General features: G+C 53.2%; 3 protein-coding genes across 5 annotated transcripts in view; 1 reads left to right on the top strand and 2 right to left on the bottom strand.

Annotated features, from left to right (window-relative positions):
• The window catches only part of OSCAR (osteoclast associated Ig-like receptor), a 5,454-nt gene extending 439 nt beyond the window's left edge, over positions 1–5,015 (bottom strand). Inside the window, exons 1-5 of one of the 2 annotated variants that reach the window (XM_045847256.1) lie at positions 4,929–5,015; positions 4,162–4,194; positions 1,102–1,446; positions 375–656; positions 1–110 (exon numbers count right to left, since the gene is read on the bottom strand). The exon at positions 1–110 is cut by the window's left edge and continues 439 nt beyond it. In XM_045847256.1, coding sequence (XP_045703212.1) covers positions 1–110; positions 375–656; positions 1,102–1,446; positions 4,162–4,194; positions 4,929–4,965 — 807 coding nt within the window. In that variant the 5' untranslated portion in view covers positions 4,966–5,015. The remainder of the gene's footprint in view (positions 111–374; positions 657–1,101; positions 1,447–4,161; positions 4,195–4,928) is intronic. The other variant, XM_045847257.1, reaches the window with a different exon arrangement.
• Positions 5,016–5,678: 663 nt separating this feature from the next.
• NDUFA3 (NADH:ubiquinone oxidoreductase subunit A3) lies at positions 5,679–7,804 on the top strand. Its single transcript, XM_045847282.1, has 4 exons — positions 5,679–5,765; positions 5,988–6,062; positions 7,364–7,441; positions 7,650–7,804. The coding sequence occupies exons 1-4, from the start codon at positions 5,756–5,758 to the stop codon at positions 7,739–7,741; spliced, it is 255 nt and encodes an 84-aa protein (XP_045703238.1). The 5' UTR covers positions 5,679–5,755; the 3' UTR covers positions 7,742–7,804.
• Positions 7,805–7,855: 51 nt separating this feature from the next.
• On the bottom strand, positions 7,856–12,624 carry TFPT (TCF3 fusion partner). Of its 2 annotated transcripts, none has more exons than XM_045847281.1 (6): positions 12,433–12,624; positions 11,531–11,780; positions 10,343–10,413; positions 8,681–8,750; positions 8,376–8,594; positions 7,856–8,006 (listed from the first exon to the last, which is right to left on the bottom strand). In XM_045847281.1, exons 2-6 carry the CDS (start codon positions 11,774–11,776, stop codon positions 7,887–7,889), a joined length of 726 nt encoding a protein of 241 aa, XP_045703237.1. In that variant the 5' UTR covers positions 11,777–11,780; positions 12,433–12,624; the 3' UTR covers positions 7,856–7,886. The 2 variants fall into 2 exon arrangements, with proteins under 2 accessions (XP_045703237.1, XP_045703236.1); XM_045847280.1 differs by having other exon boundaries at positions 12,192–12,622.
• Between the last annotated feature and the right edge of the window lie 30 nt (positions 12,625–12,654).

Raw genomic sequence — 12,654 nt, 5'->3', positions numbered from 1 at the left:
ACGCCACCTGCGCCAGTCCCAAACGACCAGCGTGGCCAGGGAGATGAGGACGAGGCCGGCCAGCCCGAGGCGGACTAGGTTGCCCCGGGTGTAGTCCAAGGAGCCTGACCCTGTGGAGCCAAAGGGGCCAGCGAGGCAGGCAGGCAGGCGGGCAGGCGGTCAGCATCTCTAGCCGAGGTCTTTTGCTCCGCCCTCCAGATCGCCGACCTCCAGGGTGAGTTGGGGACACAACTCGCTCCAAGTTGAGAGGAGTCGATGGGGAAAGTGGGGTGCAGGGGTGCAGGACCTTGGATTCTGGGTCTGAGAGAAGAAGGGTCTGGGGGCCCAGACTCCAGGGTCCAAGGGGTTGAGGGGCTGGGTTGGTGGCCCCTTACCGTCGAGGCTGATGACCAGCTGCTCGCTGCGCTCTGACAGCACGTAGGGCGCTGCCAGCGTGTGGTAGTAGCAGGTGTAGGTCCCCGGGGCGCGTGCACGGGGCAACTGGAAGTCAGCCCAGGGCTCAGTGGCCCGCAGGTACTGCAGCGGCGCCGCCTCGCCCACGCGGTACAGCACGAAGCTCATGTTGCGCACGCGGCCGGCGCAGCGCAGGCTCACGGTGTCACCTGGCGCCCCTGCCGGTGCGGGGAGCGCCACTAGCGACGGGCGCGGCAGCTGGTCTTTGAGCGACAAGAAGGGGACCAGCGTGGGCGTGGCCCTGCGCCTCCGTGTCCTCTCTCTCCCTCCCTGTGAGTCCCTTTTCCCCTCTGTGCCTAAAATTCTGTCTCTGTTTTCATCTCCCCGCCTCCAGAGTTTCACTCTCCCTGGATCTGAGAGGCAGTGCTCCCCGATTTTCTCTCCCTGTCTTTGTGTGGCTCTCCCAGGGTTCGCCAACCTCAGCCCCAGTGACATTTTGGATAAATCTGCATCATTCTTTGTTGTATGGGGTGAAGGGCTGTCCTGAGCAGGGCACAAATGCCCCTGGTTGAGAGTCACCTCTGTCTGTCTCTCTCTCCCAATCTCTCTCTTTCCTTTGTGTTATTGTACAAGCCTGTCTCGGTCCCTCCTGCCCCTTCCTCATCCCACCCCTGTGTCCCTTCTCCTCCCCTGTCCCCAGAACCTCACCTGTCACCAGCAGTTCCAAGGCATCGCTGGGTTGGGACCAGACGCCCCGCACCCATGGTAGACTGCTGTAGCGGCAATGGTAACTGCCCGCCTGGACCTCTGTCACCTCCTCCAGGAAGAATTCCGCCATCTGCCTGAACAGCACTTCCTGGGACAGCACGGGGGTGGTCTGTCCAGACTTGAAGAGTACAAACCTCCAGGCGAGTTGGGGCGCCCGACACGTCAAGGTCACATTGACCCCGGGGCTCACAACTGCAGCAGGCTGAGCCCGCAGCCAGGGCTTGGGGTGTGAGGGTTCGGGCACTGAATAAATGGGCGTGCTGGGTCCTTGGGCTTCCTGGGTACCTGCAGACATGAAGGGGAAGCTGGGGTGAGAGAAGAGTCACCTGCGACAATTGCTGTCCCTTTCTCAGCCTCAGTTCCCTGTTTGTGAAATAGGAAGGTGCTGGATGGACCCTCAGTGGACTTGTCAAAACTAGCTGCCAACCGCAGGAGCAAGGCATGAACTCCTGAGCTTTCCTACACAGTTTTTAGACCTGATGTCCCAGGAATCTGTGATTTTAAATTGCTCTCCAAAAGTTTTAACATATTTCAGTAGTTGCCAAACTTGCTATCTGTTTTGGGTGTGTGTGTTTGGGTCGGGGGGTGGAATGTTGGATTTCCACCTCACACCCTTTCCCAAAACAAGTCCCCAGTTAATAAAAGACCTACATGTATTTTTTAACAATAGAAGTATTATAAGGAAATACCTTTGTCTTAGGGATAGAGAAAGCCGTCTTAAAATATAAACTAAAAATTCAGAAGGGACAAAGTTAGTAAATTTGACCCCTTCAACATTTTCAAGTCGCACCTGAGAAAAAAACAAGTAAATGGCAATGCTGGCTGAAATGACTGACTTATAAATCACATACATTCAGAGCAAATCCAAGGGCCAACCCAGCTGGACTTTGGGTAGAATATGTGACCAAGCAATTCACAGAAGAGGAAGCCCAATTGACCAGAACATGCTTGGAAGTGGTTGGAAGGATTACTCAACCTTTGTAGTAATCACTTAAGAAAAATTAAAACAACAGTAAGGTATTTTTGACTATCAGATTGTCAAAATTAAAAGAATGATTAATATTTCATTTGCATGAAGATGTAGTAGACACTTAGGCTATACTTGACTGTGCCTTTCAAGAAGGCAGTTTGTCAGTTTCTATCAAGATACACAAAGGGCATGACCAACATCCCAATAATTTCATGGCTGCACCTAGATAAACACACTTATACATGCACAAAAAGTTCAGCCCAGCTTGTGTGGCTCAGTGTATTGAGTGAGCGCCAGCCTGCAAACCAAAAGGTCACTTCCAAGTTCAATTCCAAGTCAGGGCACATGCCTGAGTTGCAGGCCAGGTTCCCAGTTAGGCACGTGCGAAAGGCAACCAATCTATGTTTCTCTCATACATCAGTGTTTCTCTCCCTCCTGTCTCCCTCCCTTCCACTCTGTAAAATAAAAATAAATAAATAAAATATTTTTTAAAAAAGTTCATAAACTGAAAAACTAAAAATAAATAAAATAAATATAAATAAGTAAAATAAAAAATAAATAAGTAAAATATTTTTTAAAAAAAGTTCATACAGAAACACTAAATATACAAAAAAAAAAAAGGAGGGGGCAAACAAATTAGAATCCAGCCATACAATGGCAAATGCTAGACAGCAGTTTAAAAGGAAAAAAAAAAAAGGTAGAGCTAGCTAAATGACATGAAAATACGCCCTAGAGAGATTGTAAATTGGAAAATATAAGACTCAAAAAGAAGAACATGCAGTACAGTGTGAGTCATGAAATAGCGATTTTGCCTTGGCAAGGAAACCAAGAAGTATATAAATACATATATGTGTTTGAATGCTTGGAAATTTTTTGTAAGGATTCAGAAAATTAAGGAAGATATGAAGCAGGGGAAGAGAGAGGCTGTTATATGTCCTTCAGTAGTGATTGAATTTTTAAAACTATGAATACATATTAGTTTTATCACTTGAACATAGTAATTTAAAATAAATTGATAACTTAGGTACTAGTGGTTCACTAGGTGGTTCTTATTTGAAGTTGGAGTGTAGTGGGAGGAGGAGGAGTTTGAGAGAAAGAGGGGATCTCACTATCAGAAAATCTGGAATAAAAAAAACCCAGGTCTATTCAGGATGGGGGACCCTACTTTCCAAATGAGGGAATAATTAGCATTGCTAGATATCCTATCTCTGGGCTCTGTGCTATGTCAAATTCTGAGCCCAGAGTTTTACACATGTGATTTTATTAAATCCTCACAACATGCCCATCAGTAAATGAATGGATCAAAAAACTATGGTACATTTACACAATGGAATTCTATGCAGCAGAAAGAAAGAAGGAGCTCCTACCCTTTGCAACAGCGTGGATGGAGCTGGAAAACATTATGCTAAGCGAAACAAGCCAGGCAGTGAAAGACAAATACCATATGATCTCACCTTTAACAGGAACCTAAATAACAAAACAAAGAAACAAGCAAAATATAACCAGACACTGAAATAGAGGACAGGCTGATGGTGACCGGAGGGAGAGAAGAGGGAATTTAAGGGGGACAGTGGGAAGGGTTCGCAGGAACAAACTTAAAGGACACATGGTCATAGACTAAGGGGAGGGTGGTAATGGGAGGGAAGTGGGGAGGGTTGGGGGGGGGGACTGGATTGGGAGTAAAAAGGAGAAAACTGTATTTGAACAATGATTAAAAAAAAAATCCTCACAACAGCCCATTTCACACAGAAGGAGACTGAGTCTTCACTTGCAGTGGCTTGTTCAAGGTCATAAATGAATAAGATGGTGAAAGTGGGGTTCCTGTTTAGGTCTCTTTAGCTCCAGAGTTCATGGTCTTCACTACCTACCTATACTGGTCACTAAAGGGAGTGAGGACGGACAGAAATGAAGGAGGGGGAGAGGGAAATAAGGAAATCGGGAATGTGATTGTGGGCACCAAAAATAAAATTGGAGTAGTTGGAAAAGGGATGTCAGCAACATGCAGGGGAATGGATGGGGGGTGTACTCACCCGTCCAAGTGATGCCTGGGTGACACAGGGGCCCTGTAGAAGGTTGAGGGGGCTTGGTCTTGTCAAAGCCCTAGGGTACTCCCAGTCCCACATCATTGGCAACCCCAGGAATCTAAGTCCCCAGGCCCTCTTTCCTCCAGGAAACAGGAATCTTGGTCATACTTCCTCCTTTCTTGGTAGCCATAAATCTGGACTTCCAATCCCCACCTACTTAGGAAGCCAGAAGTCTGGACCCAGGACCCTGTTGCCTCTGTACTTTACATGTCAGGCCTTTGGACTGCACCCTTTCCAGGAGACGGTAATCTGAGAGCCCACAGTTTCTCCTCCCTGGGTTCAGGAGTCTGGGTTCCAGCTCCCGCCTTTCCCAGGGACCCAGGTACCCTGGCTTCCATCTCCCCACCCACATCAGAATCTGGGAATTTATACTCCCTGTCTGCAAGAGTTCAGGTCTGTAGCCCTCTCCTGCCTCAAGAGCTGGAGAACTCTGCCCCCAACTTCCTCTTCTTCCAGGATCCCAGGGATTCAGGGCCCCTGTGTCCTCTTGCTTTAAGACTTAGAGGACTGGGCCCCTGTCCTGTCCCATCATTCTAGTCTGGAGTTCCCAACGCTCAGCTAATGATGCCTACTCACCCTGCACCCTCAGGGAGACTCAGCAGTCCTGCCCTTTGCTCGCACCCCGCCCCCTCTAGGTTTCTGGGACCCCAGAGTCTGTCTCTCTGAACTCCAGCCCAGCCAGGGACCCAAAGAGAGGGCGTGCGGTGGCTCACAGAAGGTCAGCAGCTGCAGGATCAGCACCAGGGCCATGGTGGGCAGGTCTGGCTCAAAGTGGAGTGGCAGCCAGTACTTAGCCGTGCTCTCTCAACTTCCAGGAAGTGAGGCAACATCAGAAAGTCGGAGTCAGAGGTTTGTTCAGGGAGGGAGCAAGAGGGGGGGTGGCCTGGAGGACTGTGTCACAGCCCCATGGTGCTGTGGGAAAAGTTGGAGTTGGGGCAGTCATAACCCGTTGTGTTCATTAATTAAACTTTAAAAATACTTAGCAGGTGTTATGTACTAGACCCCGCTGCGCGATTCTGGGGAACACAAAGGAGTCAGACCTCATTAGTGCCCTGCAGCAGCTCCCAGTCTGGTGGAAGGACAGATGCGGACCAAGTCAGTTTTAAAAATAAGTGATGTGCGTTATAATGGAGGTCCCATAGGACACTGTGAGAATCCACAGACGACGAGAGTTAGGGCTTCAGGGCGAGCTGAGACCTCAAATAATAGCTCTGTCATTCGTCCGCTCCCAGCCTCCGGTTTCCCATCTGTAAAATGGGCTTTCATAAGTAAACTACGAAATGAAAACCATTTCATTCTGGGCAGTAGAATTTACTCGTCTAGAGCGATTTCTAGGCAGAGGGAACAGAGGGCGGCAGCAAGTATGCCGAGGAAAGCTTGCACTAAAAGCAAGAACTTGGCCTTCTGTCCTGCCACCGCCCAGAACATTGGTTCTGCGCTAGTGCGCAAGCGCGGACTCAGCGGAGCCTCCGGCGCCGGGACCACAATTCCCAGGGTGCCCCGCGCCGTTGCCGCCGAAGCCGCTGCTGCCGAGACCAAGATGGCTGGGAGTAAGTTCGGGCACCAGCTGAGCGTGGGGCGCGGGGAGAACCCGGGCAGTCTGGGGCTAGGGCGCAGCGGTACTCCCTTGGAGGCGGCAGGGTTGGAGTCGGAGGGGGACGCCGAGATCACGAGAGGGCTCCTGCAAGGCGCTGGTCGGGGAGCTCTCCAGAGGGTTAGAGGTCACCAGGGGCATTCCCAGCTGGAATGACCCTCCCCACCCACCTCCCCAGGACTCGCCGCCTTCCTCAAGAATGCCTGGGCCAAGGAGCCGGTGCTGGTCGCGTCCTTCACCATCGGGGGCCTCGGTGCGTGAGCGCGAACGTACATATCACCCTAACCGGCGTCCCATCTTTACCTTCCCCACCCGCCCCAGAGTTCCCGTGTCCCCCCCCCCCGCCCGCCACCGCTGGCATTCCATCCTTACCCCCCTCCAAGACCCCCTGGCCGCTCTCTATGTTCTGTGTCAACACCCCCACGACGTCCCCTGCCCTACCCCATCCCTGATACTATGACCCCTTCACCAGTCCCATTCTTCCCCACCCCAAGAGGTCCCTAATGCCCCTCTAGGAGAGGATCCCAACCCTGGCTGTGCATTAAAAGCACCTAAGCGATAAATAACAATAATAATGACTGTCCGCATCCTTCCCACTTTCACCATCCAATCTCCCAGTGGCTAATGTGCGACCTGACCGAGAGCCTTTGCTTTAGGGCAGGGTTACTCATGAACGTGCATTGGGGTCACTTGGTTGTGTGTGGGGGGGGCGGGGGGGGTGCTTGTTAAAATGCAGGCCCTGATTCAGCAGGGCAGGGTGGGGCCTGGGATACTGCATTTCTGACAAGTCCCCAGGTCTCGTGAACGCCACTGGTCTGCAGGTAATTGGGTAAGGTTCTTAGGAGACAGTTGGCCCATAGGCCACCTTGGCCACGGAGCCCTTGAAATGCTAAGTGTTACACCCAATGCAAAGTATACACTGGACTTCAAAGATTTAGTATGACAAAAAGTGTGTAAAATGTCTCCATTTTTCTCATGGTGTGTTGAAACGATGTTTTGGATATACCAGCTTAAATACATTTTAAAAATTAACTGGCATGTTTTAACTGTAATGTGGCAATTAGGAAATGTAAAGTTACATATGTGGCTCTTATATTTGTCAGTGCTGGCCTAGAATGTTCCTTTATATGCCCTGCCCAGCCCCTCAGGACTCCTGGCTCCCACCCTAGAGGGACTGTTCTTATACAAGCCTTCTTTCTCAGTTTGTTCACGATTCCCCTAGAACATTCTCAAGGACACTCCCCCACCCCAGAGTGCTCAGTGACCACCTCTACACCCCCATGCACTGGTTCCATAACTACCCCCCACTTCCCTCTTCAGTGCCTTGTAGGTCCCACATATGTTTTTGGCTCCCAGGCCTACCTCCTATATATACTTTTCTGATAAATGGGGATCCTGAGGTGCCAAGGGGCTTTGCAAGGCAGAGGGACCTGGAGGTGCTATGCCTCCTGCTTCCCTCCCCCCATCCCCATGCACTCAGCCTCCAGAGTTCAGCTTCTGCTCCATCCCCTTCCAGAGCCACCTTCCCTGGGCCTCACCCCTGTCTCTCCACAGCTATAATTCTGCCCATCTTCAGCCCCTATACCAAGTATGCCATCATGATCAACGAGGCCACACCCTACAGCTACCCAGGTGAGTGGGGATTGGATCAACCTCTGGTTTTTCCAAGTCTCTAGGTCTGTCTGTCTCCTTGATATTCTCTGCATCTCTGACCCTTAATCCCCTGTCTTCTTTCTTCCTGGAGTCCCAATTCCCTCTTAGAATATAAAACAACAGACTAGCCTTTTTCAGGGCCCCTGGAGATCTGCTGGTCTCAGGGGCCCACCCTCCTGTCCTGCAGTGCCCGTCCGAGATGATGGGAACATGCCCGACGTGCCCAGCCACCCCCAGGACCCCCAGGGCCCAAGCCTGGAGTGGCTGAAGAAACTGTGAACACCTCCACTGACGGAAGGACATCCCCTCCCCTGTGGTCCCCAATAAAAATGTGAAAACCGATCCCAGAATCGAGTGTATGTTTATAGGTGGGAGCAGCAGACAGTGGCCAAGGAGAGCATGGAGTCAGTTTATTGGGAGGGGGTCAGTCAAAGGGAGGGCTGGCTAGGGTGGGGTAGGGCAGCAGTTTATCTGGCCCCCGGGAAACCCAACTTGAGTCCAGGGCCTCATCTGCTTCAAAGCTGAAGTCTTCCTCGACCTTTATCTGGAGGAGAGAAAAGGGAGGTGTGAGTAGGCCTGGGGTCTGGAGACGACCCTTCAACCCCACCATTCCTGCTCTCCCAGGCCCAACAGCCTCCTCTGTGCACCCCAGAAAGTCTCAGTGTTCCTGGGTCCACGTGGTCTCCAGGTTCTCCAGCCTCCCATCCCTCCCCCTCCTCCCCACAGCCTCCTCCAGGTCTTCCTCCTCTCCCCAAGCCTTCCTGGTGTTTTCCAGCTCTTCCCTTTCCCCACATAACCTTAGCCCTGCCACCCTGCTTCATGTCCTCTCTCTAATTCTCCCAGCCGGACACCTGCTGTGATGCCCACAGCCCTGATCCCTCCTCGTCTGGCCCCCGGACTCTAGGCCTCCCACCTGCACAGGGGCCAGTTCTGGAGTCAGTGGGACTCCTGTTCGGCGTCCTTCCCGGGGCGCTCGCCGCCTCTTTCGCCCACTGGGCCCCTCACCAGGGGCCGGGCTGCTGGGTTCTGGGGGTGCTGGTGTCCTTCTGGGTGGAGACAGCCCCTCTTTCTCTGGAGGCTCATTCTCAGCATTGCCTGGGGTGGGGGCATCTGTGCCCTGGCTGCCCTCGTCCTGGTGAGGAGACAGGAGGCAGGTGAAGACTGCCGTGGACTCCCGGCTCAGCTGGGCCCCGCAGACCCCGCAGACCCTGCACTCACCTCCAGCATGATGGTGAACTGACTGGCACGGTAGTCATCACCGTACGAGTCCAGCACTCTCATGAGGAACCTGCGCCAGGGAGAAGCCACCAGAGGACACCTTCATTTCCTGGCTGTTGGGGAAAGGGATACCCAGTGGCCCAGCTCTGGCTCCCTCGAAAGCTGAGGGTCCTTGACCTAGAAGGTTGGAGCTCCAGAGTCCGAGAGACCTGGGTACCATGCACCTGACCAGTCCGTGGGACTTGGGGCACAGCGAGGTGACCTCCGCACCTCAGTTTTCTGCTTTGTCTTTGGGAGATGACAACCCCAACTGGGGGGACTGCTGTGAGAGGGGTCCCACAACCAGATGTGGTCTGTAACCTAAAAGACTGGTGGGATGCTGGCTTAGCCAACCTTCAAGGGTAAGTTATTTTCATTAGTAACAAAAAGACCAGAGAGAGGAGTGTGTAGAACACCTCTTACCAACTCTGCCTTCTTTCTCTGTTCCTCTTCTCAACCCTTTTGGGGTTTCTTTGCTGCTTTTTTTTTTTTTAAGCTCTAATTGACTAAGTGCTATCTGTGAGCCAGCAAATCATAATAGGTCAGAAAGTACGAAAGAGGAGGGATGGCACCTGATTGGAACTTGAGGACAATGGGGAGGTCTCACTGGGAAGGGGAGAGAGTGGCAGAAGAATGTTTCTGGGGGCAGGAACAACAAGTGCAAAGGTCCTGAGGTGGGCGGGGAGACCTCTGGGAAGGGCCATCTGATTGCAGCCTGGTTGGCTGTGGGAAGGATGTCAGGTGGGACCCCTGCAGGGTTTTGAGCAGAGCAGTGACTTGGCCTGTCTTACCTTTTATTGTTTTGCTTTAGAAAAAAACCACTTATTTTAAAAAATTGTGGTAGTATACAAAGTTTCCCAATTTACCATTTTTAAGGGCACAGTGCAGTGGTGTTAGGTAACACACTGTCGTGTAACCATCAGCGTAGTCCGTCTCTGGAACTCTTGACCTTTCCAGAGTGAACCTCTGTCCACAGTTGAACAAGACTGCCCCAGTCCCCCACCCCCAGCAACCACCATTCCCCTCTCTGTCTCTGGTTTGATGACTCACCATGGAACCCTTCAGGATAAGGCCGATTCTCCCCATTGTGTCCCGAATGGGGACACAGGGTGGCAGGGGCAGCATCAGATTTGGGTCAGGCTGGCCCTGGAGCTCACACCCGCCCTGGTCCCAGTGATCCTAGGCGGGGGGCTCAGAGTTGAGCTCACAGAGTGAGCTCCTGTTTACTCCTCAGCAGCCTTGCAGGTTTGGCATGACTTTGTCCTCACCCATGGTTGTCAGGAAATGGAGGCTCTGAGAGGAGGTGTCGCTCGCTCAGCGTCACACAGCAACACAGTGCTGGAAACTTGAGTCTGAGACTTTCAGGCCAGGGCCCCTTCATTTGCTTCATTCACCACTCAGTGGGCACGCACCCGCTTCCCCCAGGCCCAGGCCAGCTCTTTCCTGCAAGATCCAATCCCACTCCTGGTCCTTAGGCCCTCCTACCCCTCCAGCCTCGCCTCCTCCTGGCCCCAGATGGCCAACCAGGCAGACAGGGAAGGTGGAGAAATGAGGAGAAGCACATGGAAACAAGGTTTCCATGCAAGAGGCATGCAGGCCAGGGCAGGCATGCAAAGGGGTTACCTCCGCTCCTGCTGCAGTCTCCGAGTTATCCTTTGCACCTGATGGAGCCTGTTCAGGACCCGCTCGTTCACCTGTGGGGAGGTGGGAGCACACAGGTCAGTGGGCCTCCAATTGACAGAGGGCGACTGGAGTCCCTGCTGTGACCAGGGAGCTGGCCCAAAGGTCGTCTTTGGACCCTAAGGGGCTGTACCTCCTACGCCTGCTCCTTCACCTATTCATGCCGGCCCTGTTCCTCTCACTTCTCCTCCCCTCCCCTCCCCTGACACTGGCCTCCACGCTGCTGCTGCAACCCCCTGCACACCCCCCTATCCTGAGGGCTTCACACATGCTCTTCCTGAGGTAAATGAGGTCATTATGGTGGGCTCCAATCCAGTAACTATGGTGGGCATCCTTACAAGAAGGGGGACGTGGGACACAGACTGTGCACAGCCACGGGAAAATGAAGGCAGAGGGCCAGGGCACACCAAAGACTGCCAGCGGACCACCAGACCCCAGGAGCGAGTTACGGAGCAGTTCTCCCTCACAGCCTCAGGGGATCAACCCTAACCTCGACTTCCAGCCTCCAGAACAGAGAAGCAGTGCATTTCTGTTACGTAGCCACCTAGTTTGCAGTGCTTGGTCACAGCAAACCAACATAACTAAATTCAGAGTCTTTCCGACAGCCATCCCTCCCATTTGACACCTTTCTGTAGCCTTCCCCTCACTGAAAAAAAAAAATCTAAACCTCAAACCATGCTGTTAGTGGTTTGTGGGCCTGCCCACTGCTCCATCCTTATTCTCACTACAGAGCTAATGCAGCAATTCAACGGAGAGAACCTGAGTCTGGGACAGGGGCTGTGAGGATATGGAGGGGAGAAGGACCCAGAGAGATTCAATGATAGAGAGGAGGGATGACTGATGCCAGGGGTATGAGAGACCTGAGGAGCTGGAGCTTTGACCTGTGATCGGTGGGGAGCAGGAGAGGCAGCCATGAGGCATCAGCGAGCTGGTCTGGGTTGTCAGGGAAGCTCCTAGAGAAGAGAGCACTCCAGGTACCTTGCACAGTGGCAGATGTATAACAAGTGGGTAATCAATGAATAATGAAAGATTCATCCTGCTGGGCAAGGAAGGCTGTGCATGTGAACAGAAACTGGGAGGGGGTGGTAACTTAGACCAGGGGAGCCCGACACGGGATCCACACTCACCTACCTGCTCGATCTCCCGGCAGCGCCGACCTAGCGCCTGGTACTTCCTGCGATTGAGTTCCCGTTGGCGCCGTTGCTGGCCCCGAGCTGCCTCTTCCTCTTCATCTCGCTCCTGGAGGCTCGAGTTGCCCAGACCCCCAGACACGAATTCTACTTCTGTCTCAAGCTCACTCTCCAGGATGTGACCACCAAACAGCGGAGGCAGCGCCAGCTCCGAGCCTGGCGGCGCTGAGAACTCTTCAAAACCCATGGTCCTGTAGAGTCAGGGGGCTCAGGGACTTTGAACCTCCGGTCCCCCACCCCTCCTCCCTCAGACCCAGAAGTCCAGGCCCCCAGTCCTTCCTTTCCAGGACCCACACTTCAGGCCCCGACACCCTCCGCCCAGGATCTGGAAGTTCAGACCCCAGACTCTTTCTTCTGAGGATCCAGGGAAGATCGACACCCAAATCCCTCACTGAAACCCAGGAGTCCAGGTCTCTAGTCTCTAGAACGCCAGCCTCCTCCCCCAGGATGCTCAAGCACAGACCCCAGTCCCTAAGAGTTCTAACCCAAAGCCGTTGCAGGAACTACAATCCCCATCAGCCCTCGGAGTAAAGCGCTTACGGCTGCACATTCTACAGGCGCAGTGTCTTTTGGGATTGGCAATTTTCCTCAAAGCCACTTACCCTTCTCTCTGCTCCAGCTCCATCTCGCCCTTGCTCTCGCCGCCCCAGGACTCAGAACTTCCAACCTTTCAAACCTCTAGGTTAAGTTGTTCGCAAAACTACCAGTCCCATCTGGCTTCACAGCCAAGCTTCCGGGACCCAGCCGCTAGGCCTCCTGGGAGTTGTAGTTCCTGATTTCCGGCTTTCCTCCCTAACCACCCACCCATCCGACCTCGAGTCCCGGCTGAAAGGCCTGGCTCACTCGTCCAACCCTGCCACCAGTCGTCTCGGCTGCCTCCGGCTTTATTCTCGTCTTGACGCCGTGTCGTCCGACCACGGCGATTCTCTGCTTAGGAGGCTCAGTCCTCGAAGGGGGCCGTGAGCCGGCGATGTCCCTCGCCTCGCCTCTTGCTCACCCCTTCTCCGGTTAGCTGCTGGTGCTAATAAAGTTGTTGTTCCAAACGCAGTCCGGAAGGACGTGGGG

The sequence above is a fragment of the Phyllostomus hastatus genome, unplaced genomic scaffold, assembly GCF_019186645.2.
Source record: "Phyllostomus hastatus isolate PE091 unplaced genomic scaffold, TTU_PhHast_1.1 phas_contig_549, whole genome shotgun sequence".
NCBI lineage: Eukaryota > Metazoa > Chordata > Mammalia > Chiroptera > Phyllostomidae > Phyllostomus > Phyllostomus hastatus.
Note: the sequence above shows the minus strand (reverse complement) of the source record. Positions and strands in the feature narration are given on the sequence as shown.

Bases quoted from the DNA above. Each gene is read 5' to 3' on its own strand.
- NDUFA3 (XM_045847282.1), top strand. The intron at 6,063-7,363 runs GTGCGTGAGCGC...GTCTCTCCACAG, and splicing joins CTTCACCATCGGGGGCCTCG to CTATAATTCTGCCCATCTTC. The intron at 7,442-7,649 runs GTGAGTGGGGAT...CCTGTCCTGCAG, and splicing joins CACACCCTACAGCTACCCAG to TGCCCGTCCGAGATGATGGG.
- TFPT (XM_045847280.1), bottom strand. From the start codon at position 12,214: ATGGAGCTGGAGCAGAGAGAAGG. The intron at 8,751-10,342 runs GTAACCCCTTTG...TCCCTGGCGCAG, and splicing joins AGACTGCAGCAGGAGCGGAG to GTTCCTCATGAGAGTGCTGG. The intron at 8,595-8,680 runs GTGAGTGCAGGG...TCTCCTCACCAG, and splicing joins AGTTCACCATCATGCTGGAG to GACGAGGGCAGCCAGGGCAC.